Source organism: Hemicordylus capensis, chromosome 2 (genome assembly GCF_027244095.1).
Source record: "Hemicordylus capensis ecotype Gifberg chromosome 2, rHemCap1.1.pri, whole genome shotgun sequence".
Classification (NCBI taxonomy): Eukaryota; Metazoa; Chordata; class Lepidosauria; order Squamata; family Cordylidae; genus Hemicordylus; species Hemicordylus capensis.
In genome coordinates this window covers 327396018-327421984 of record NC_069658.1, presented here as the reverse complement: position 1 = coordinate 327421984, position 25967 = coordinate 327396018, and the positions used below count along the sequence as shown (strand labels likewise).

Below are 25967 nucleotides of genomic sequence, written 5' to 3'. Positions count from 1 at the left end.
ACAAGCGTGTACATTGGCACTTCTGTCGTGTTGTGCAAGTACCCGTTTAGCCATGTAAACACATACAGCTCAGGAAGCCAATATAAGCAGTGTTCAGATTACCTTAATGTGGGGAAAATGTCATATGTTAAGCAGGACTCAGTGTGTTCATTAAACACATACATGTTCATAAACACTCTGGTAATCTTCAACCTCTGCAAGGACATAACATTCCCCTCACTTGTCAGTGACATTTATGCAGCCAGGTCTGGGGAAGAACATATTTGAAGTAAATCAGGCCCTCCTGCTCTAAGGACACACCCACACTTTTTTTTTTAACGTTGACTTCAAAGGTGGAGCAAATCTTAACTGAGGATTGTGGACTGATTTCACTTGAACCTGTGTACTGCTCTTTGTGCAGAAGGGTTGGAACCGTTGATCCCTATATGTAAGGAGACTCAGACCCCTCACTTCTCTTCAGAGACTTGAGGGAAGCAAAGCTCCAGAACCGCCGCAATGTAGCCTGCCGATAATATTTGCACCGAGACTGTGCTCCATCCTCCTAGCTTCTCCGCAGGTTCTGGTTGCTTCCACCCCAACCGGGCCTAGAGGCAGGCAGGTCTTCCGTCAACCCCATCCACCAAAGGGTTAACCTGACTTGCCTCAGCTGCCGAAAAGGAGGAGGCGTTGGGTTGGGGAAGGGAGAGAGATAACACTCTCTCCTGCTGTCAGTTACGCCCGAGTTTTCTTTGTTGCTGGATATTTGTTGAAGGATCTGTCTGGGTGGATTCTGCAATACTACAAAGCAGGGCCCCATCCTTCCCTCCCCCCACCCCACGCCCGTCTTTCATTCTCTCTCCCCGGTATTCTTTTTCACTCTCCCTTTTGCTTTCTCTGCCTCTCTTTCTCCTTCTCTCACTTCACCCCTCCTCCTCCTCCTCCTCCTCCTCAGCCTTCTGTCTCTCGCCCCCATCCACCACCACCCCCCATGGCACGCGAGACACTCCCTTGCAATCCACAGAATAACTCAGCCAGACAAAGGACTCGGTTTATTTATTTATTATCCCCATTTCCCCCGGCGCCTGCCTTATCTATCTCGTTCTCCCTCTGGCTTCAAGAGGGGGAGAATCCCCGTCCCCAAAGCGCAGGCTAGGTTGCCAGAGGCGTCGTAAGGTGTAAACGAAAGGCGGTCTGGATGCACGTTAGGCACCTCTTTCTTTTGCTTGGGAACACGAAGGAATAGGGAAAGTGGGCCCTGGGTAGAGTCACGGCGAGGGACTCTACCCGGAGGAGAAAAGTCATTCAGTCTCCTCCGGTGAGAGTTGCTCAGAGCGCTGGAATCCCGCAGTTCGCTGCCTTTGCCTTGCCAAACCAAGCCCAGCGAAGGGGAGGGGCGGTACAGGTGGAAAAAGAGGTGACGGCGGGGAGGAGAATGGCAACGGGTCCAGCCCCCATTTCGCTGCCCGGAGGTGGAGACGAGGGCGGGACTATGCAAATCACAGGCAGTAGAAGCCAATTGACTGAATCGGGCTTGGGTACTTAATGTGTGAGGGGAATTTTTTTTTTTTTGTGAGGGGGAGGGTAGTCCCCCCTCCGCTTTTTTGCCAAGCAGGCAGAAGGCCACATTAATTATTATTATTTCTTCTTCTTCTGCCTCGCGCGCTCGTACGCGTCTGTCGATCGGCCGGCACGCAGCAAGAACTTCGAAGGGGCAACCGTGCATTTACACTCGGACAAGCGGCGAGAAAGGCAGCGAAAAGTCCAGTCAGCTGCTCCGCTGTAAAGAGAGTCCCACCCGGCTTAGCTGCCTTTGGAACCGGTTTGGCGGTGAATCGAGCGTCTCTATGGATTGGAGGAGAGACCTACTCGGGTCCTGAATTCGAAGTCCGGGATTCCAGAAGGTGCTGCAGGACGCTTGGAGCAGCAGCACCGCTTCCAGTTTGATCGGAGAAAGAGAGGGATGGTGGAGGGACGCCGCTACCAGGACGGCTGGTGAGAAATGCCCGTGTGGTGTCCATAGCGGGTTTGCGCCTTTCTCTTTCCCTTCTGCTGTGGAGTTGGGAGCGGGAGCTTCTCGGATCCTGCCGGCGAGCAGCCAAGTGACCCGCCTGGGAACCGGCTGAGCTGGCGGCAGCTTTTGCCCCTGCCCTGCCTCCATCCAGAAAGAAAGGTACGCCTCTGTCCAGGGAGAGCTACGCTTGTAACGGGAGCGTTGTTGCGCACAACCCTTTCTGGTTGCGGCTTCGAATTTGCAGAGAGACTTTAGAGTCTGTCAAAAGAGCAGCCAGTCTGGTTGGGGCGGGTCTCTGCCCTAGGAGAGGTATATGATCGCCCCGTCTAGGGAAGGGGGCGAGCCGGGAAGGGCGGGGGAGAAAAGGTTGATTTACCCCGCACGACGGTGGGTGTAGATTCCACTTTCTGAGCTACTGTCGCTCGCATCGCTCCCCTTTCTCCTTGTCATTTGATGATGAGTGCATGATTGTGGGTGCATAGTACATGTGGTGTGTTGGCAAGCAGAAGGAATCAAGGAATCATGGTCAAGGCCAAGGGAGCGGGGCAAGGACTGCTCGAAACAGCAAACTTCCAGCGGCCTCTTCACTCATTCCGTCCGAGAAGTGACACCGGCTGATTCAGTCCTTTCGCTGCGCCCAAAAAGTTGAGCAGACATCCAGAAAGTGGGAGCGTTGACGAGAGGAGGCAAAAACCGGACAGCTCTTGCTAGGGGGAGGAAATTCTTCTTAGACACTGGAGTGCCCAGGTCAGGTTGAAGTTTTTATTTCCCTCCTCATTTCCCAGAAGCCTCAGGTCAAATGCACCGATTTAAAAACCCTGTTCGAGGGGAAGAGAGGTTCCTCGTCCAAAGGTGTCTCTCCTCTCGGGCTAATTAGCTGCGCGTGGGAGTCTCTTTCCATCCGGCGATCCTGCTGCGATCGCCTCGAGTCCGTGGATGGTGGTTGCTGCAATCTGCTCTGGCCAGCTGCCGAGGACGGATTGGGAGGGGGGCAAGTTGAAAGCTCCGAAAGTGAGGGCTGCTGCGACTCGCGCGACCAGGCAAGTGGGTTAGGCTGCCAGGGAAGGCGCTGAAGAAAGTCCAAAGGCTGGAGAGGGGACACCTTCAGGTCAGGGGGCGGCCGTCTTGGAGCCCGCTCCTCTCTTCACAAACCATTTACATCGCTGCCTTTCAGCTTCGTGTAAACACATCGGTTGAAATTACGGTCGCGGTGCGTGACTGGATTGCACGCTGACATTGAGTTGTCTGATTCGTCCCGGTCTCTGCGTTGGGTCGGAGAGTGCCCAGTCCTAGAAAATTCTTTTCCAGAGCAGAATTCACTCCTCGGCACGCTCATCTGAAAGTCCCATATTTACTCTGGTGTTTATAGGACGAGTGCGGAGAAGCACGCTTTGCAATCCCATGCGCGATTGCTCAAGTATGTTCCATAGACATTACTCTCCCAAGTAATGTCTGCACAGAATTAGACCGTTTTCACAAGTGATACTAAGGGTGCATTCCTCCGTATATTTACCTGGGAGTAGTAAGTCCCACTGACTGAACTCAACGAGTTATGCAAGTAAGCATAAGCGGCAGAAAGACTCCTTTGAGCCGCTTTCGTGCCGCGTGTGAATGCGGTTAACGTGGGCTCGAGGCTAGAGCGCCGGCGGATGAGACACCGAACTACGCTGTGGCCAGCCTAGGTTTGGTGCGTTTTCGTTAGGGACTGAGGTAAACCTTGCGTGTGAACGTGCAGGCGGGCACACAGGTGTATATTTCTTTGGAGGCTGACGGGGCGCGTTTCCTGTGGCTCTCGAAAGTGATGGATGAAAAGCCTTTGCGATGGATGCCCGCGGTCCACAAGTCCCGACACCCACCGAGGCGAGGGCTCGCAGTGCTCCACCATTCCTCCACCTTTCTTCTCCCTCTTTGGCTGATTTCCCTGGTGGCGCTCCTCCTTCCCAGTAGCCCCGCTAGGAGGATGGTAGGTGTGGCTCTGTGGTGAGACTCCCTGAGGGCTGCTCCTGCTTGCTGAGCCTGGTGGTGGGGTTTGCCTGCCAGGGCCGCGCCTCCCTCAACCTTTCGCAGCCCTTTTGCCAGTCCCTCCCCTCCCCTCCATCCGTGCGCCGGTTTGCTTCCTCGTTGGCTTTAATATGCCTAAGCGAGACACAACTGGCGGGAAATTAATTAGCGCAACACTCGCATTCCTAGGAAGCCGAGTTCTACTCTCCGCCCTAATTGGGCCAATTACTTCCCTCGCCCGCCCGCTTCGTCCTCGCTCGAGGGCTCAGCTTTCATGTCAGTTCGCGGCGAACAAGAAGTGTGAGACGGGAACAATTGCATACCTCGCACGTGAGGCTGAGGTAAACCATTCATGCAGAAAAGAGGCATTTGTACTGCGAATGAGCATCTTGGGCAATGAAGGTTTTCTATTCATTATATTACCAAGCCGACTGAATCAAGAACTGCTTTAAGCCTCGTGTGTGAAAACAAAGGTTGTCAGCTGATTAAAGAATCTTAGCTGACAGATTTATTTGAGTGTTTGTCGGTTGATTAAATGTGTCAATTGATTAAATATGGATCTTTTACAGTTGAATGAAAATAGTTCTGAAGCAAAACACATGCTTGGTTTTTATATAATGCCCACACATGTAATTGCACTTATCCTTTTAGAAGAGGTGTTCCTCCCATGTGAGAGAAGGAATGCCTCTGTTAAGGTGGTGTTTGTCATCTGCAGTTTTCAAAAATATTTGAAAGGTATTGCTTTTAATTTCCAAAATCTGGCCAATTAATTTATACTTTTTAGTTGATCCGCTGTTTTAAATAATCAATTATTTTAATTGCTTCCCAAGGCAGAAACACAGAAAGACCATATAGGCAGATGGCTGCTTTCTGGTTGTACTCTTCTTCGGGGTAGTCCTCGTCTCATAGTGCACTTTCCACTTTCTTAAATGACACTTAAACCAGTTGTTGCTGTTTTTTAATTATCTGGGTAACTGTAAGATAAAACCCATGACAGCTCGAAAGTATGTTTGAATCAAAAACCTTCTTTGATGCATTCTGTCTTGTACAGGCAGGATGTTTTCACACCTGAGGCTTAGACTGGTGTGCTGTTAAACTGGTATATTATAATGCAAATGTAAAACCTGCATCAGACTGTACTGTATATTGCACAGTATATTCTCTGATAACATTCACACCTGGCATAAATGGGGGAAGACAAGTCAAAAGAGTGTTTGTAGTAGCATATGTTAAAGTGGGAACTGTAATTAAAGGAAGTACTTATTTACACAAAGTAAGTTAATGCATGGAGCTCATTGTGGTAGGAACATTCTAAGGACCATTTTAATAACTAGATCCCCAGAGGAAGATAAGTGGGATTCCAGGTGCACGGAACCTTTGCACAGGTGTAAAGTCTATCTGCCAAGATGGTCATGGAGTGCACTTTCCTTCGCATCCTGTCCCTCACAACATGAGAACTAGAGAAACACTAGAGGACAGGCCATTCCATAATTGCATGCTGCCTTGAGTTTTTTTTATTTTCTCAGAGAAAATATACTAGGTTACAGTGGTGATTGGTTTTACCTGAATGGCTATTTTTGTCCTGCTTTTATCTACTGCCAACATCTTCCCTGTGGCATTGTAGATATAGAGTTGGTATTGTATTGCTGAGGTATAACATCAAACAAGGGTAACTTGTGCATCAATATCTCTGAGAGGTGAAGGGCCACGTGGATGCAAATAATAGCTGCAACCATTCAGCATGATATTAATTTGTTTTGTCCCAAAGTGAGTGTGAGTGATATCTTTTTGCAGAGCCATACAGGCATGGTAAGAGCTGGCTATTATTTAAACATCTTTAGTCTGGCTAATACTTTTTTTTTTACAGCCAGATATCTTAGCAAGTATTCTATTACTTTTTTTAAATGGTTGACCTCTTGGTTGACCAATGGTTGGTTTATGTTGGGGTTTATCATTGTGTTTTCTATTGTAAGCATGTACTACCTAGTACACCGGGGAAGCATTGTGCCATAAAACCGTTAAAGTACTATTCTACCCTCTATGGGCTTGGAAGGAAGTGTCATGTGTATAAACACTAGGTAGGGGACAGTATGTGTTTGACTTATCTTTAAACTGATAGATTGGTCCCCTGTCTTTCACCATTTCCTTGTATACCTGGATAGAATTAAACACAGAACATGAGAAGAAAAATGCCATCGGATGAGACAGGAAGGGCTTCTCATACCTCTCTGTCTGGGTTTGGCACCAAACTCTTCCTTATCTCAAATCCGTTTCTCCATTCTTTCTACACTGGGTAACAGGCAAATATGAACAGTCTATTCAGCAGTTACAGGGAGATTCCCCTCTCCTATGAATGGGAAACTGAGCAGGCCACAAAAGGAGTCACCTCTCTTTTTTCTAAACAGGCTGGGACTGTGGTCTTAAACTGGACTGGCTTTTTCAGTGGAAGAACAAACCGTAGTGAGACAGTGAAAAGTTAAAGCAGCTCCCATCACTGTAATCAAAACATACTCCGCTGAAGCCATCGGACTCAGACACAGAAATCACCTCATTGATGCACATGGTTACGTATTGCTGTTAAGGAAGAGCATATTCAGTTTTTGGTACTTCTAGTTAAAAAGTTGTCAGATTTCAGAATTGAGAAATATCATTTGCCTGACAGGTGTGATAGCTGCTACCCTACATTCATGGTCTGATTTAGTATAAGGCATCTTCATATATTTCATGCATAGCCATGTAGGAGTAGTTGTCTGATGTACCCTTTTTGTGTCTTCTACAGTTGGTAGAGTTCATAGTGGATATACTATGGAGGAGATTAAAAATGAAGAGGGGAGGTTACAAAGATAATATTTTGCTCCTCTCTAAGTGAACTGTTGTGAGAAAGCCCCACCATCAACTGGCCAGATGAAATACAATATTCAGAAATAATTATTCCTGTCTGCCCAAAATATAGTGCTGTAGAGGGGATCAGAGAGCTCAGCATAGTTATTAGCCCTGTGCTCTGGCCAGAAGCTGCAAAGATTGTGTTGGTATCATTGTCCATTTGTGTGTGTGCATGTTATTAGTCATGCAGTTCTTAATAATTCTTTTCATTTCCCTGATCCCCTCTCTTTCTGCCTTTCCCTGAACATTTCCTGTACCATAAGCTCCCGTCTCAGGGGGTTCAGATGCGTGCACTGACATTTATAAACTGAAACTGATCAGAGACCCCTCTCTTCCTGAACAGACGTGCCAGGAGCCAGCAGAAGGGCTCCCCAACCTTTTATTTCTTCCATTATGACATCAGTTTAAAACTGGCTGGATTAATCTCTGTTTATTTACAGGGACTGAGAAGTGACTGAGTTTCATATGCAAAAAGGATCCCAGGTCTCCAATCATGGTATACTAGTTCATTCCTAAATCTGAACATAATGGACTGCTCAGTCTACTTCCATTAGGACAGAGACTGCAATTGTAGAGCCATAGAATACTTCTGAACAATAGTATTCTCTTGATCTCTTTGTTTTTCTCTTCCAGTTTCCTCCTTTCTGTTCCCCTTTTCTTTCTGCTGTACTCATTGCCTCCCTCCTCGATTCCTTACACACTTCTCCTCTCCCCCTGCTCTTTTTCTTTGTTTGCCATCATACTCGCTCTTACTGGCATGCACTGCACAATCCAAATGCAATATTAGAATTTGCCAGAACTATTTCCCGAGGCCGGCAGGGGTTTGACTTAACTGCAGCTGACTGTAGCTTTTATTTCATGAGGCAATTTGGTTTTTAGACATTCTGGTTCCAAAAAGGCCTGATGTGTGCGCGCGAAGTGAAGAATCTCCAAAAGAGCAAGTGTGAATGCATGTGGAAAGACAGACAATTAATACAAATATTTACTTAGTGCAAAGGAAATTGCTGTGATATATTGCCCCCAGGAAAGTTTTACTCCTGCAATTGCTGTGGATTGCCCACAGCTGAAGAAAGCTGCATTCTCCTGAGGGCCCATCCATTACTCTAAACATCCTTAGAGCCAGTCTGGATTTGTTTGACTGATTCCAAGGATTTTCCTGTGAAATCCCTGAAGTTTGTTTCTGTCGTTAACTCCCACTTCCCTGCAGCTTTCCAGTCAACCAAAGGGGGCAGTGTTGAGAGTAGTTGTGCTGTTTCCTCCCAATGGCATTTTTCAAAGTGTAGCAGAGAGGGCACTGCAAGCCATTTGGTTGGTTTACCTCTTTTTAGTTTAGTTTTGTGGGTTTCTGTTTTTGTTTTATTTTTTTTTACTGCAAATTGTTCTTGGTCAGCCTGACAATATCTTTTAAGAAGCTGGCTGAAATGCTAATGTTTATGCTATACATTAGGTTTGAGGTTTTCAGATACTGTGGTTGCAGGGAAGAGACTCTAAATACCTAGAAAGTTTTTGCCTGCTCATATGTGCATACACTGTTTTAATAATTTTATCATGGTTTATAACTGTATCCATAGGTACTCTTAGTACAACAGAAACAGAACCAGGGAAGGAGACCTTTGGTGCATTACTGTTGCCATAATATTCCTAATGTGGCGGGGAGCAAGGACTCAAACTCTTGTGATCCATACAAACATGGGCCTTTTTAGAGCATCTGCTGTGGGGAGATGGGGTTGGGGCAGTTTCTTCTTTCTGAACAAGAAGAGGAGATGGAAAAGCTGGAGGACAAGAAAATATGGGGGTGGGGAACAGGGGCAGATTAACCTGACTTCCACTACTGCTCCAAGGGAATATTGCATTCAGAGATGCACCCCCCTTAGAATCTTAGGAGAGTTAGCAAGGTGGAGAACTGAAATGCTTCCTTCTACCTAGGATCAGCCTGGTCCCAAGTGTGAACTTCTTGCCTGTGATAACATTATGCAGTCACCCAAGAAATGGCAAATAAGGCAGATTAGAGGAAGGACCACAGCTCAGTGGTAGAGCATAGGTTTTATGTGCATATGATCCAGGTTCAATCCTGGCATCTCCACGCAGTGCTTGGAACAGGGGCGTAACTATTATTAGGCAAGAGGAGTCGGCCATCACCACATGAAGGCTACGGGCACAGGGGCAGTCTCTGGAATCAGGAGTGGGCCTTAGCAGCTGCCAAGTGATTCTGACATGTGATGACGACCCTGCTGCTAAACTAGATGGACTGATGGTCTGATTTGGCATAGAGGAGTTTTGTATGTGCAGATGTTTGTTGCAGCAACTGGAGCCCTTTGCAGACACTAATGTCATTTGACTGTATAGGCAGGAAACCTTGGGCTGGGCCCAGTCAGTGTAGCATTGTTGATTGACTTGCATACATTATGTTGCTTTTGTTGTTCTAATCTGCTTGTCAGTCCTATCCACCTGTTCCATCTCCAGTTCAGTTAAAATCAATGAGAGTTTTATGATTGCATTCCATGGAAGGTGGACAACACCCCAAACCTGTGGCTCCATGGAAGAAATAGCTCCGTTGAGTGCTAACCCAGGGTCATGTGTAGTGGCAATTGCCCTGGAATATCTCTCCATTTATAGGTCTCTTCCATCAGAAACTGTGGAAAGCAGATAAATTATTCTGGGGTTAGCTGTTGAGTTGCTATGTCACATATGACTACATGCCCAATTAGCTTCTGGTATAAAAAGCATCTCATTCAGGGAAACTGAGGACCAGGGAACTACCAAGTGTTGGTTCAGATCTAGGGGAGATGGGTAGAGGGCAAAAGTGCACTCCATGTTGGAAAGTGGTTTGCACATATGTGTGTCTAAGCTAGGGTGGGGAAAGCTGTGTGTAGCTTATACTTTAGGATGCAAAAAGGTAACGTTGTAAATTACACACACTGGGTCCCATCTGAATTCTGGCTAGCCACTTTCATGGGGCCCCTGGCACTCTATCTAGGCAAGCTTGTCAAATCTGTTCCAGCTTAGAGCCTCAGTGGAGCCCAGCTGGTCTGGTACACACACACTCTCCCCCCCCCCATCCTACTTTTAAGGAAAATGTGTTTTGTCTTTTTTTGTCTTTTAAATAATTAAGTCCAGATTTCTTCTGACTAGAAAGTGGAGAATGTACTGTACGAGTAATTCCTCCCCTGGTTCACTGCATTTCTGTGCTCAGCGGGAGGGCAAAGAGGTAGTGTGTCTAAGAGTTGCAGCCCCATCCTCCTCCTCTTCTTTTCTTTCTCTGTGAGGGGAAGGGAAGGGGCACTCTTGTGGGGGTGGAGGAGCCCCTAGTGGGTGGGCTGCTGCTGGCTCTGGCTCTTGCTGCCATAGGATAGGGCTATAAGGACTCTTTTCATTCCTGAGAGGAGACGACTTGATTACTGCCCCTCAATCAAACCCTGTTTACTTTACCAAATGAGAGCAGCATGTGAGCTGGTTAATTGCAGTTGGGCTCGTATGGCCTGGTATTCATTCTTTCTGGAGGCTCCTCCAGCTACACTAAGCAATTCAGATATTCTGGTGCAAGAGACAGTGGCCCTGGCCATCACCCAGTCTGTGAACAGACAAAAAGGGCCCTCACATATCTTAGACTGCCACATAAACTTGTAGTCATGCTACCAGCAAAACCAATAACAGTGATACATGTTCTTGATTCATTTTGTTGGTTTTATTTATATGTAGAGGCACAGAAAGTTGCTGTAATGAATGCATCTCAAATATATACTGTGTATATTGTGGCTGGCTCAGTGTTTGGACCTCAGCCATGCTCCTATCTTCTCTTCTAAGTAGGGTGTGTGTGGATTTGGGCCCATTTCTTGAGCCCAGGATAGGGAAAAACCATACATACTCAGTGTAAAACATGAACTTAAAATCCTGTGAAATAGATCGGCAAAACTTTAGACAGCTTTCATTCAAATGTGGCCCTGTGAATTCTCCACAACAGAAAGTAAGTCCCTGTCCCCAGTAGCCACTCTGTTAACCTTGGAAGGAAGGGACACTTGGAGCATGGTCTCAGCTGATGCATGGATAGGTTCATAGGAGGGAAGGCAGACCGCCTTGTTTTCCTGTGGGTGACAGATAACAGTGAGCTAACAGAAGGGTGCAGTAGGCAAAGCCAGAATGGATATAAAGCTGAAAGCACCCTCTGTGGGGTCCTCCAGTTAAGAGCGGGTGAGGATAATATGCTTTCTAATTCTTTTAAAATATAAAAATATATTCTCAGCTCTGTGTTTCCCATGGGGATGGCAACAAAGAAGCAAGGAGGATAACTTTTCTCTCCCAGGAGGAGAGGTGGATGTAGGCATGAGAGGACAAGGGGCCACTTAGGCCTAAGTTGAAGATCAGCTGCTGTTCTTCCTTGCATCAATTGGCCTTCTTCTGATATTTTAGCCAGTATAATTTCGGCCCTGAGCTCATCTAGAAGGGTCAGTTTTTCTAGATGAATGTTGGAAGTTTCTGAGGCCAGTTTTGCATTTTTAAATGTATATCAGTTATGTTGCACATAGAGTGCAGTTCTTTCTTTTCTTTCTCTGAAACCTTGAGAAGAGTTTGGAAGCAGCTATTGAAAAGACAAAGCTCAGACCAGGGAAGTTTTGCTACCCAGAGTTTTGTGAACAGGTGTTTGCAAACAGACCTTGAAGGAATTTTGCGTGGAGGAGTTTAGTGGGGAAGTGTGTGAGGAGGTGCACAAGCTCAAAGGAGACATCCAGCATGAGGAAAAGGCGATAACTCACTTTTGTAATTTTTCTTGGAAGGTGGAGCTTAAAACCTTTTTATTCATTCATTTGGTTTCTATACCGCCCATCCAAAAATGGCTCAGGGTGGTTTACACAGAGAAATAATAAATAAATAAGATGGATCCCTGTCCCCAAAGGGCTCACAATCTAAAAAACAACAACAACAAACCCATAAGATAGACACCAGCAACAGTCACTGGAGGTACTGTGCTGGGGGTGGATAGGGCCCGTTGCTCTCCTTCTGCTAAATAAAGAGAATCACCACATTAAAAGGTGCCTCTTTGCCAAGTTAGCAGGGGTTAATTAGCTGACAGTTGCAGCTAAGACCTAGCTTTCAAGTAAACAAGGTCTATATAGTCTAAATAGCCAATAAAACAAATTATGAAGGTAGAATGCCATCAGGGGAGCGGGTGCTTCTCAGTGTATTGCATGATGTTGCTTGTATGACTATTAGGACTGTGCACGGAACCGCCAAACTGCGGTCCGGCACTGGGGTGGGGGGTGGCTTTAAGAGCGGGGGGAGGGTTTACTTACCCCTCCCGCCGCTTTCCTGCTCTGGTGCCGTAATTTCAGTAGTAATTGGGGGGGCAGGATACCTCCCTGCCGCCCCTTCCCCGCTGTCGCTGTGAAAAACTCCCAGGAGTCCTTTGCTCGTGCGCACGTCACAGATACATGAAGCATGCGCATGATGTGTGCACGCGCAAAGGACTCCTGGGAGTTTTTCATAGCGACAGCGGGGAAGGGGCGGCAGGGAGGTATCCTGCCCCCCTAATTACTACTGAAATCACGGCGCCAGAGTGGGAAAGTGGCGGGAAGGGTAAGTAACCCCCCGCGCTGCTCTTCAAGGCACCCCCCACCTGAACTGGACTGCCTAGGTCCAGACCGGTCCGGGCCCATCCCTAATGACTATCTGCCTGCAGAGCAGAAGTCGTAGGTGTGTGCTCGGTGCAAAGAGCTCCTGGCTCTCAGGGAACAAGTTTGTTCTTTTGAAGCCAAGGTGGCTGACCTGAGAAGCTTAGGGAGGCAGAGAGATGTGTGGATGAGACTCCTAGTGATGTGATACAGGCATCCCACTCCCAGGCTGACAGCTCCTCTGCTGTCATGGAGAATGAAGGTCTCAGGAAAGGACTATATCAATCTGAGGAAGAGGGATATGCTCCCTTAGAAGGGAACCCTTCCTTGGATGATGCACCCCTATCCTCTTGCACAGAGGATAGTCCTCCTGAGGTTGGGGGTCTCCTAGTAGTGGGTGATTCAGTTGTTAGGGTTATAGAGAGATGGGTTTATTACCCATGTGTAGTGTGCACAGTGACTTGCCTGCCTGGTGTGAAGGTTGCGGACATCACACTGTATCTGGATAGACTGTTAGGCAGGGCTGGGGAGGAGTCAGCTGTTGTAATTCATGTTGGCACCAACAATGTTGGGGAATTCAGTCAGGAGGTCCTGGAAGCCAGATTTAGGCTGCTAGTTAGCATATTGAAGTCCAGGACCCCCCGGATAGTATTATCTGAAGTGCTACCTGTTCCACGTGCAGATCCAGCAAGACAGGGTCTCAATGTGTGGATGAGATGGTGTTGCCGGGAGGAGGGGTTTAGATTTGTTAGGCATTGGGATACATTTTGGGCCAAGTGAAGCCTGTACAAAAGGGATGGGCTCCACTTAAACCAAGATGGAACCAGACTGCAGGCACTTTAAATTTTTTTTTTTTTAAAGGGCCACAGAGCAGATCTTAAAAATGACGCCTGGGGGATTGCCGACAGGAACTGGGTGGTATCTGGTTTGTCAAGCAAAGTCCCTCTAGGTGTGAGGGTGCAAATATTTTAGACAAACCAGAAGGAGGCAGAGTAGAACCAGGAGAAGAGCAGATGGTCAAAAAGTTCAAGTGATGGTAAGGAAGATAGCACACACCAACACCAGGTGAGAGACTCGGCATATAGGTGTTTATATGCCAATTCCAGAAGCATCTGAGCCAAGATAGGCAAGCTGAAGTGCTTGGTTGCTAATGAAAACATGGATATAGTGGGTATGATGGAGACCTGGTGGAATGGTGAGAACCAGTGAGACACTGTTATTCCTGGATACAAACTACAGAAAGTAGTTCTCCGTCAAAAACAGGGAGGGTTGGATTGGGGATGGAGCATCACTGTATGTTAAAGGAGGGATAGAATCCAACGAGCTAGAAAACCTAGGAGGACCTGAGTCCTCCACAGAATCATTATGGGTGACAATATGAGAACTGAAAGGAAGTGTGTTATTAGTGATGTGCTATCGCCCTCCGGATCAAAATGCTGAAAGTAAACTCGAGTTGGAGAGACAAATCAGAGAGGCATCAAAGAGAGACAGAGCTGTAATAATGGGTGACTTCTATTACCTGCACATAGACAGGGCAAATTCACATGTGGGGATTGACAGAGATATTTCTAGACATACTAAATGACTGTGCTTTAGAACAGTTGGTTGCAGAACCAACCACAGAGATGGCAAACTTGGACTTAATCCTGAGTGGTGCTCAGGACCTGGTGCGAGATGTTAGAGTTGTAGAACCATTGGGAAACAGTGACCATAGTGTGATCCAATTCAGCTTATATGTGAGTGGAGCATTGCCAAGATAGTTCAACACAGATGCACTGGACTTCAGAAGAGGAAACTTCTCAAAATGAGTGGCCTGGCTATAAGGAAGCTGAAAGGGAATGTCAAGAGGGTCAAATCACTTCAGAAAGTATGGAGCGTATTCAAAACCACAATAATAGGAGCTCAGTTGGAATGTATACCAAGGAGGAGGAAAGCTAATACCATGTTCAGGAGGACACTGATGTGGCTAACCAGTAGAGTCAGGGAAACTATACAAGGGAAGAAGACTTCCTTCAGAAAATGGAAGTCCTGGCCAAATGAAGAGAACAGAAATAGGAACTCTGGCAAAAGAAATGCAAGGAGACAATCTCTCTCTCTTCATGAGCCTTCTCTGATTGGGAGGTTGATGGCCAGCAAAAGCCATCAATCTCATTCCTTAGAATTGTGGATGATGTTTCCATTTCTAGCCATTCATTCAGGTCATCCATCCATCCTTCACTTCCTCCTCCTTCCTCTTGATCGTTTTCCTGCTTGCTTTCCTTCTAGCATTAGTTCTGGTATTTGATATTTTATTCCTCTTAAGGATATGTCCACAATACTCCAGTTTGTGTCTCTTGATTGTCTGTATTATTTGTTTAAGGATATAACTTATACTTTTCAAAGTACTTCTTCATTTGTTGTCCTGCTGGTCCATTTAATCTTGAGTATTCTTCTGAGACACCACATTTTAAAGGCTTTCAGTTTTTTATGTGCTTCTTTTTTGGTGGTCTAGGTTTCATATCCATACAGGAGAAGAGACCAGATGTAGCATTTCATCATTCTTATTCTGAGTTGCATAACTAGTTTACTCTCACAGAGGAAGATCTTATCTTACACGGCTCCGGATTTCTTTTGTTTGGTCATGATAAACATTTCCCCCTAGATAACAGTATTTTCCTACTTGAACTAGCTTTTTGTTATTACATTGTATTTTGAGGGTAATTCTCATTTTACTTATTCACATTGTTTTATTTATTATAAGGCCTATTTCCTTGCTTTTTGTTGCTATTTCTATGACTAGGTTTTGTAGATCTTCCTGGGAAGTAGCTAAAATGACTGTGTCATCAGCATATCTTAGGTTGTTCGACGTGGTCTCTGTGCTTTACACCTGCTCAGAGACCTCGTCGGAGTTTTTCCAGGCAAATTATCTCCAGCTCCCTCCCCTTTGGTGCTGTGCGCATGTCCCTGTGATCCTCTGCTCAGTCTTTCTTTGTCCATCGACAGACTAGCTTCGTTCTCAGTTGCTCTGAGCGCCTGCAAAATCGAAAGTACCTTTAATATCACTATTCTCTCCTCTACTTCTCTTCCTCTTATTCTAAATTAAATTTGTTACTTCTCTCTCTGTGTTAGCATTTTATTTCTTTTGTGGCCCCCTCCCTCCACGTCCCTCGACGAAGGGGGGTGCTTCAGTTTTTCGACCGTTTCCCTCCCCATATGGCCAGCAAAGTCACTTTTAAGCTCTGTGTCCATTGTAGAGCTAAACCCCCCTCTATGGATGGACACAGTAGTTGCCTTTACTGCCTTAGAGAGGCCCATAATGTACAGATCTGCTTATTTTTGCTAAATTTTCCAAACAAGCCCGCAAGAACCAGGCTTCATGAGTTTGTGCCTGGCTGTGGGAGCAGGCCCTAAAATCTTCACAGTCGACGTCTTTACCAGCCACTATGCAAGCTGGCTTGGAAGATCTAGCAATGCCCTCGGGTTTTCAGCCTACTTCTGAGCCTACTGCAGATCCTGTGGCTCAAAATATCCCACCTTCAGGATTGATTGGCTTGGCGTTTACCGCTGCCACCACTCAGAAAACTTTAGGCTCCTTGGATTTGAGTGTTTCAGTCACTCAAAAGAAAAAGAAGAAACTATGCCCTACAGGCAATGTGCCTAGAACCCTTGTGATGACACAATCTTCTAAACCACAAAAACGTAAATTTGCAGCCGCAACAGCCTCTTCTCAACCTGCTCCTAAGAAAAGCAAAAAACATCAGATTGAAACCCAAGCCACGAATCCCGACACCGGGCAGATTCGCCAGCCTCAATCCAATACATTCTGGACCAAGAAGGTCATCCCAATCCTGATACTGAGGACCCTCTCAAATTTGAGGAAGAACCTCCTATCGAATTCAAGGAAGAGGAACAACATGCATTCGAAAACCAATCATTTGAGGATGCGCAGAATTGTCAATCTGAAGCAGAGAATGTAGACTCCGGCCAAGAAGACCCTTTGGATCCCGATGAAGGCCCTAGAGAGCAGCCTTATGAGGGAATTACAGCCTCTGATTTTGAAGACTTTAGGTCTGAGCTAGAAGAGCTTTGCCTAATCAGAGGGCAGCTGGCCATTCTAGACCTTTTTCCAACCAGCCTCTTTCTCAACAATCTAGACACATTGAACAATACTACGAGAACTGGGACAAAAGGCTGGGACAAAAGGCTGGCATACAGGTCTCATCGCTACTTTGACCTGTACATTTCACAAGCCCATGCCCCCCCAGTCAACACACTGCTAGGGCATCAGCTTCCTGTTTTCACTCCCAGTTGGACCAGTGGGACCCTCGCAGACCATCTACAGGCTCTTCTGCCATTACTGTCCGCTCCAATCCCCCCACCCTGCACCGTTTCTGTGCACGCCTGCCCATACACACAGCCCATACAATCTGTCAACAATCGTGAGGGGGAGGCGCCGCTCTTCCATGAGTTCAGGCTGCCATCCACATGGCCCCCACCCACTGCATTGCTCAGCACTCCTTTCCCACCTCTTACCATTGACTGCCTCCCGTCCTGTCCCTTCACCATGCATTCCAAGCTCACAGCGGATGTGGTCCGTTGTCTCATTCCTAATGGACACACCCTCCCTCCCTCCCTGAGCACTGTCTTCATCTCACCCACCCCGGTCTGGTTGGATCTCAGTCCCACACCCTGAAATAAGCCCAGGAGCCCCAAGGAACTCCTGCAATGGTACACAGACAACCCCAGGCAGGTTGCACCCCTCCAGCCTCAGGCTGTTTCCAGCACTCCCCAAATCTGACATGCACTCTCCTGGCAGCCAGTTGTCCAGTCCCTGCTGCATTCCACCCCTTCCCAACCTGGGGCCCAGATGGACAGGCCCACCATCCACTGCCACCGCCACCACCACCACCACCACCACCACCACCACGTGGGAGGCCTGCTCATCTCACCCCCAGCCATTCAAATGGTGGCAAAAATGGAAATGATGGGTGGGGTGGGGCAGCGGGAGGCTTCTGGCAGGTTTTATTTTTAAATTCTTGGTGGGGGGGTCCTCATAGTAGAGGAGGGGCTCTGAAGCCCTTCGGGTCTGGGCTTCAAAATGACCTAGGTGTGCCACTGATCAAAAGCAGAAAACCTGCCAGGAAAGGGGGTTGGACCCTTAGATGATGAGGGCGTGAAAGGGATAATTAAGGAGGATAAAGAGATTGTAGAAAAGCTGAATGAGTTCTTTGCGTCTGTCTTCATGGCACAAGATATTGAACATATACCCGTTCTGGAACTGAGCTTCTCAGGCTTGGAGGCTGAAGAACTGGGCCAATTTGAGGTGATGAGAGAGGATGTTCTAAACTGCCTTGAAAAACAGGGCTAGATGGCATCCACTCAAGATTTCTGAAGGAACTCAAAGGTGAAGTTGCTGATCTCCTAGCAAAAATACTGTATGTAACTTGTCCCTACAGTCAGGCTCTGTACCAAAGGACTGGCAAGTAGCTAATATAGCTCTGATTTCAAAAAGGGATCCGGGAAAGTACAGGCTGGTTAGCTTTACTTCTGTGGATGGTAAATGGATGGAAAACATACTTAAAGACAAAATGTTTAAACTTGTAGAAGAAAAGAACCTGTTGAAGGAGAACCAGCATGGCTTCTGCATGGGCAAGTTTTGCCTCACTAACCTTTTGGAGTTCTTTGAGAGTGTCAACCGGCATGTGGATAAAGGTGATCCAGCTGACATAGTATACTTGGATTTTCAAAAAGCTTTTGACCAAGTTCCCCACCAAAGGCTCTTGAGTAAACCTAGCAGTCATGGGATAAATGGGACAGGTTCATGTGTGGATCAGTAACTGGTTGAAAGACAGGAAACAGAGGGTAGGAATAAATGGACAGTTTTCACAATGGAGTGAAGTCAGAAGTGGGTTCCCCAAGGATCTGTACTGGGACCAGTGTTCTTTAACGTATTCATAAATGATCTAGAAGTTGTGGTAAGCAGCGGAGTGGCCAAATTTGCAGATGACACTAAACTATTTAGGGTAGTAAAATCCAAAAGAGATTGTGAGGAGCTCCGAAAGGATCTCTCCAAACTGGGGAAGTGGTCGACAAAATGGCAAATGCAGTTCAATGTTAGCAAGTGTCAAGTGATGCGTGTTGGGGCAAAATCTTCCAACTTCACATAAATACTGATTGGTTCTGAGCTGTTGGCAGGGCCTCCTTAGACCAGGGCGATTGTCCCCAGCCCCGTGCTCCTGCAGGTTCCACACCTGCCTCCCTGCCCTGCAGCCGGCGTGGGCTCTGAGACGCCTCCTCCATGCCCTGGATGCTGGCAGCTTGTGGATGGCAAGGATTGGGAGGCTTGCTTGCCATTAAAAGGCTCCCTGCATGCCGGGGCAGGCTGTCAGCTACAGCTCCCTGTATCCAGCTAGCAGCTGTTTGTCGGGTGAGTGGGGATTCCAGAGCTCTCCAGTGAGCTGCAGGCAGCTGGGAAGAAAGGAGGCAGAGCGGCCAGTGCTGGCTGCCCACCAGAGCACTGCACACACCCTCTCTTCTGCCTTGCCTTGCCCTGCCAGCCTGTGCTGATTAAGCCTGTGCCTTCCTCCTCCTCCTCCTCCTCAGAGCCGGCAATGGAAGTTAGGAAATTTCCCTTTTGTGGTTATTCCCCCATGTATATGTATGGAATGGCTTGCTATAGGGCTTTGATATCAGGCACAGATGTAGGGCAGGGTGGGAGGGTTCTGTATATTTTATTTATACAGAAGTGGATTGGACAATTTATTGAAGTTTAATTGGTTCTCTCCCCCCCCAAAAAAAAATCCCATGGGGGGACCCTATAAGTGGCTTGTTTCATGGCAGAAAATTACAAAAACTTATGGAACTGAAGTCTCCCCTTGGATCATCATTCTACCCCCATGTGGAGCAATCTGCCCTTTGCCTTCATTAAAAGTTGAGACTGATTTATGGCTGGAAGCTCAAGTTAAAACCTAGAATGAAAAGGCTGAAAAAATCCAAGAAGAAAGCAAAGCTTGGGCTAAAACTAATCCAAATAATTATTTTAAGATGCTCCAAACTGTGGTTTATGCCAGGGCACACTCACAACTGGATGAATCATAACATTACAGCAGTGCAGAACAAGAAGCGGGTTGAAGTTCAAGATTTTCTGTTCTCCAGCAGCCCATACAAATTGGCCACCAATACTCATACTATGCAATGACACATTTTCTACCCATGCAAGCAGTCTTAGCTGTTCAGGTGCATACTTGCATAGAAAAGTGTAGCTCACAGGTACAGTTTTATATTTTGGTTAGGTAGACATTTCCTACCTAAATCATAGCACTGTAGAGTTGGAATAAGCTTTGGAGGTCTCCTAGTCCTCACCTGCTCCTCAATGCAGGAAACTGCTACAGCTTTCAGACCTGTAGCAGGTGGGGTGGGTGCCTCTCTATTTTCTCGGCCCCCCCAAATTTGTTTTTACAAACAAATAAAGAGGCGAGTCTCATGATCGGTGAGACCTACCATAAGGGGGTTTGCAGGGAGAGTGGGCTTAGACCCCCAAGCTGTCTCCTCATGTGTTGCCGCAGTGTGGAGCCATGGCGTGGCAATACACAATAGGAAAACCCGGGTCAGCGGAGCACTCGCTCCGTTAACCTGGGTTAAGGGGAGGGGTATTTAAGCAGGTTACCACTTGGGGGAAACTGGGCTTGCCTGTGAGCCCAGTGGTTCCCACTGTCCGTGAAAAGTGGGCTAAGCTCCCTTAGCCCGCTTTCCACTGATCGTGAGAATCGCCTCAATATTTAAGTAAATGGATGTTGCTTGCAATCAGGATTGATGGGGGCCGGTTAAGCTGGCCTTCTCCTCCCCCCCCCCATGGCTCTTGCTAAACATTTAGGCTGGTTATGGGCTTGACAGCATCCTTGATAGTCTGGTCAGTCCCTGTTTCAAAAATATCTACAGAAAGAGAGCCTAGCACTGCGCAAGGCAGATTGTTCCATTGTCGAACAGCTCCTATAGTTTGGAAATTCTTCCTCATATCTAGCCTAAATCTGCTCCCTTGTAATTTCTTGGTTTTAGTCCTGTCCTCAAGAGCAACTGAGAACAGCCCTTCAGATATTTGAAGACCATTATCATATCCCATCCACACCCCATTCTTTTCTTCTCCATGCTAAACATACCCAGATCCTTCACCGTCTTTGTTGCCTTCCTCTGAAGCCATCCCAGTTTATTAATCTTTCTTAAAATGCAGTGCCTAGAATTAGACACTATTCCAAATGAGGCCTGACCAGTGCAGAATAGAGTAGAACAATTACTTCTTGTGATCTGGACACTGTTTTTCTGTTAATGCGATCTTGAATTAGCTGTTTTAGCAGTGGCATCGATCACACTGCTGCTTTATTTTCAGCTTGTTGTCCACTAAGACACCTAGGTTCCTTTTACATGCACTGCTGCCAAGCTGGGCCTCCTCCTTTCTGTACTTGTGCATCTGGTTTTTCTTACCAAAAATGTCTTCCACTAGTTCATTAATACACAGTGGTGACAAAGGAAGGAAGAGATTCATTCTTCAGTGCAATACAAAATGAGCTTGGTCTGATTGAGCCATATTAATCAATAAAGAGGAAACCAGTGTGGTCTGTGTTTTGCTTTTTGCTTTGTCATTATGTCTAGAAACATGTCCATATAGCAGCCAGTTTCTCACAATCCCAGTTGAGCATTGCGGGACAGAAGCATGAAATGTTCTGGGCTGAGAGAGTCAATCTTGGGGGTCCTATCTACCATGCCCCTGCCCCCAGTGCTGCCTGTGGAAACCCAACAGTGCCTGTTGTACTACTACAACAAATATTTATATACTGCTTTTCAACAAAAGTTCCCAAAGCGGTTTACATAGAGAAATAAAAATAAATAAATGAAGATGATTGAGTCCCCAAAGGGCTCAAAATCTAAAAAGAAACATAAGGCAGATACCAGCAGCAGCCACTGGAGGGATGCTGTGCTGGGGTTGGATAGGGCCAGTTGTTCTCCATCTGCTCAGTAAAGAAAATCACCACTTTGAAAAGGTGCCTCTTTGCTCAGTTAGAAGGGGACTTGTACAACTCATTGGGCTCTGTGCAAGCCTTGTAGTGTTCAGAGTTCAGAAGCACCTTGTCCACCTGGACTTTGGTTTTCAGAAGTGCTGCCACAGCATTCCTGTCCCCCCAAATTAGGTGTTTTCTAACCTAGTCTGCTTATAAGTGTAATTCAAATGAAGTTATTGACTAGGACTGTATATTGGAGAACTGAGTTAGGCTTCTGAAAGGCAGACTGAAGATCTTGCAAGTTTTATTCACTCACGGGTGGAGTGGAACAGAGGAATAGAATGGCCTTCAAGGGAAGACACTTTAGTTGCACAGTTCTTGTCTCAGGTCTGTGCAGGGTAATAATATTTGTGTATTCTTCCTCTCTGCTAGACTGTTTAAGAATTCTGCCTGGATTTTGGATCCACACCTCTCCCCATCATGCCCCTGGTTGGTTTTTTGCTCTGGGCAACTCTGCTAATAGTGGGCTGGTGGCCATCCTACTCCAAGGAGTACCTGTTTGCTACTCCACGGGTGCAGCTCACCTTCAAAGGTAAGTACAGTTGCTGTGTTAAAACAAAGTTATGGTACAGTGGTGGTCTTATTTGGGTTGCACTTTCTTAACAGCTTGTGGAATGTTCTGTATCCAGAATGGTTCTCAGAGGGCGCCCAGATCCCAGCCTGGAAGTTCAGTTTCAATTTCAGACTCATTAGAATAACCACTCCCACTCTTTGCATGGAAGCTAGTCTCAGCAACACATTTTCTTGGGATCATAGCCATTATTATGAACAATACTCTTCTGGAATGGGTTCTGAGAAGCCCCTGGGCTAGCAGCCTACATCAATCAAGCATGTAGTGCATTGCACCTCAGTGTCTCTCTCCATCTGGAGATAACTGGCCTTGCAGCTTGTGGAGTTTCCTCTGATTGTTTAGAGTCAAGCACCATGGCTGGCAGTACAGACAGCAAATTGACAGCTCAGTGAACCCAAGCTGCTATTTGTGCTGAGAAGTTGGCAGCAAGTCACATATGAGTTCCCTGGGAAGGGACTCTGTGATGCTGCAAATAGATCCTCCTGCTGCCCATGCTGAGGAGGAGACAGGTGTTGGGATGCAGTCTGTAAATCTTCAGGGTTAGCTTGTGTGAGGCACTGATTGCCTATGAAGGATGCTGAATTAAGTTAACAAATTGACCTCAAGGACTTCCAGTAGGAGGTTGACAGGGTAGCATCAGCATGTGACTATCCACTGGGAGCAAACAGAGGTGGTGTGTTAGGAGCAAATTTCCTCCTAACCTTTCCCCGCTCCTTCAGGCCTTTGGGAGATAGACTAATGTATGTCTCAAGGCTGGTGTATTTGCAGGCTGCAACTTCTGCAAGGCATGTAGTATGAAGGTCTCTGCTTCCATTACATGTTCCCACACTTTCTTCTGATTCTTGTAGCATGAAATTACATTATGTTTGGCAAATGAAGAAAGGTGAGAGATTTACAGACCAAGGTGCTCTGGGAAGATAATGAGAACAAGACACCATTTCCTGCAAATGGTGTGGAATCCAGTGGGCTTGATGTATAGTTATTGTTGGTGAAGGTTTTTGTGGTGGTGTTTTTTAAGATATGATGGTAAATCCACTCAATTGCACTATCATTTTAATTGAAAATACATGATTTCAACAGTAACTCATACCTTTGTTACCTCTCATTTGGATTACTGTAATGCGCTCTGCCTAGGGGTTCCTTTGAAAATGTTTTGGAAGCTTCAACTAGTCCAGAATGCAGTGGCCCATTGCCTCCTTGTGAGTTGCCATAGATTTTATAGTGTCACACCTCTTTTACGGTCGCTGCACTGGTTACCTGTTCGCTTATGGGTCCAATTCAAAGTGCTGGTTCACACCTACAAAACCCTTATGGGCTTAGCACCTGTATATCTCCGGGATTGCTTCTCTCGGCTGGTTGTATCCCAGCCTATGAGGTCTTCTCAGCTGGCCCTCCTTAGTGTCCCAGGCCCTGGTGTAGTGTGTGGTTCCTGGGCCCATAGGAGGGCCTTCTCTGTGGCTGCCCCTCTTCTCTGGAACACTCTTTTACCCCAGATTCATTCAGCCCCCTCCCTGGCTGCTTTTAAGGCCCGTCTTAAGACCTGTTTCGCCAGGCATTTGCCTTATTATTATTATTATTATTATTATTATTATTAATTGTTATTGGTGTTGTTGTTGTTCACTGCCTAGAGTCTTTGGAGAAGGTGGTATATAAGAAAATTTTAATTGTTTCTGACTTTAGGCATTTGCCACAGGGTTTGTGGAGCTTCCAGAAGTTCATCTGCTACAAATCGGAGTTTGGGTTTGTGCATAATGTATGTGCATATTGAGCCATAAACTTGGGAATATTTCTTGAAGCAAATTATAAGGCCATTTATCCTGTAACCGTGTGACTATTTTTCTCCACTGGATTTTTTAATAAGTAGGCTATTACCATGCTGACAGGATATGGGGACTGGTAGGTGGAGATCGTTTAGTTATAGGGAAGCGGGGGAAGCACAGGCTTGCTATTAGATTCAACAGGGAAGCAGCCTCTAAGGTCTATGAGTTGTAATTGCAGGCAATCTGCAGGGTGACTCTCGCCCTGAAACTGCAGGAGTGTGTGTAGTAGGCCTGCGAATCTCCCAAAATGTTGGATTCCAATCTTACCCGATCCAACCCAACAGTGAGACTGTTTGGAACGGCCATAGCAGTCCCTTCCAATTCTCATAGGAAGCTTTGGGGAGCAGAGCTGGTCTTGTGGTAGCAAACTTGAGTTGTTCCCTTTGCTAAGCAGGGTCTGCCTTGGTTTGTACTTGGATGGAAGACTAGGTGTGAGCACTGTAAGATATTCCCCTTAGGGGATGGGGCTATAGCTCAGTGGAAGAGTATGCATGCATAAGGTCCCAGGTTCACTCCCTGGCATCTCCAGATAGGACTCCTGCCTGAAACTTTGGAGAGCCACTGCCAGTCACTGTAGACCAGGCCTGCTCAACTTTGGGCCCCCAGCTGTTTTTGGACTACAAAACTCCTATAATCTCCAGCCACAGTGGCCAATAGCCATGGATTATGAGAGTTGTTGGCCAACATCTGCAGGAGGGCCAAAGTTGAGCAGCCCATGTGTAGACAGTACTGAGCTAGATGGACCAATGGGTATAAGGCAGCTTTCCTGTGTTCCTATAGGAAGCTGCTTGATACTGAGCCATCTAACAGTGTAGTTTTGTCTACACTGACTGACAGCAGTTCTCCAAGGTTTCAGGCAGGAGTCTCTCCCAGCCCTACCTGGAGATGATAGGTAGTGAACCTGGGACCTTCTGCGTGCAAGCAGTCCTCTACCACTGAGTTATGGCTCCATGCAACTTACAACAGACAGCACTCACATGTAGCCATCTATTCAGATGCAAACCGGGGAGGACCCTGCTTAGCAAAGGGGACAGTTCATGCAAGACCAGCTCTCCTCCCCACCCACGCTATATTGTATTTCAGGTTGGGACCAGTTGGAGACCTGATGTCTGTTGGACCACTACCACCCCACCCCCTGCCCTGCCTTGGCTATAGCATCAGAGAAAACTGAGTCCCAGAGCCACCCACACTACGTAGGGACCTAAGAAGGGAAATAACACCCTCCCATGCCTTTTTAAAATAGAAGCCGTGTCAGAAGAGAAAGTGCCTAGTTGAGTGCTTACTGCTGCCTCCACCCGGGTCCCAGGTAAAGGATGGGGGATGAGAATGCCGGAGGGCAGGGTGGGGCAGGTCCAGTCTGATGACTCATATTGGAATCCAAGGAGTTCCGGTTTGACAACCAAGGGGCTCCTGACATTTCTGACCTTGCTGTCATGACAGAACTCCCTCCTACAATGCTCGACAGAGGGCGTCAGTCTGGCATGTCTGTCAGACAGACAGACGCAACTGCAGAGCCCTAGTGAGTAGGCAATCTCTACTACTACTTTAAAATGTTTAATAGATATTTTTTCCAACCCTCTTCTGTTAGAGCTCATGGTAGTTTACATGGTACCTCCCATTTTGTTCTCACAAGGACCCTGTAAGATTGGTTAGGCTAAGAGAGAGTGGCTAGCCCAAGATCACCCAGTGTATCTGGCAGGCCTGCTTCAGCTACACCTCTTAATCAACAGAGATGGCCAACTCTAAGTAAGCATAGGAATCTGCTTTGAGAAATAATGGGCACTGCAGACTCCTTCTGCCCATAGTGACTAAATACATAGGACAACTGATCACCTCTACCTTTGTAGAAGTAGAGTTTGCCATCGAGTTGATTTTGACTCCTGGTGCTCACAAAGCCCTGTGGTTTTCTTTGGTAGAATACAGGAGGGGTTTACCATTGCCTCCTCCTGCGCAGTATGAGATGATCCCTTCCAGCACCTTCCTATATTACTGCTGCCCAATATAGGTGTTTCCCATAATCTGGGACACACACCAGCGGGGATTCGAACCAGCAACCTTCTGCTT

The 25967-nt window shown here is 46.8% G+C and overlaps 1 protein-coding gene across 6 annotated transcripts in view; it reads left to right on the top strand.

Annotated features, from left to right (window-relative positions):
• The first annotated feature begins 1381 nt into the window (after window positions 1-1381).
• The window catches only part of SEMA3F (semaphorin 3F), a 192147-nt gene continuing 167561 nt past the window's right edge, over window positions 1382-25967 (top strand). Inside the window, exons 1-2 of one of the 6 annotated variants that reach the window (XM_053298939.1) lie at window positions 1382-1971; window positions 21885-22044. In XM_053298939.1, coding sequence (XP_053154914.1) covers window positions 21933-22044 — 112 coding nt within the window. In that variant the 5' untranslated portion in view covers window positions 1382-1971; window positions 21885-21932. Of the gene's footprint in view, window positions 2150-4210; window positions 4333-4646; window positions 4727-21884; window positions 22045-25967 lie in introns of those variants that run through there. The other 5 variants (XM_053298940.1, XM_053298943.1, XM_053298941.1 and 2 more) reach the window with 5 other exon arrangements.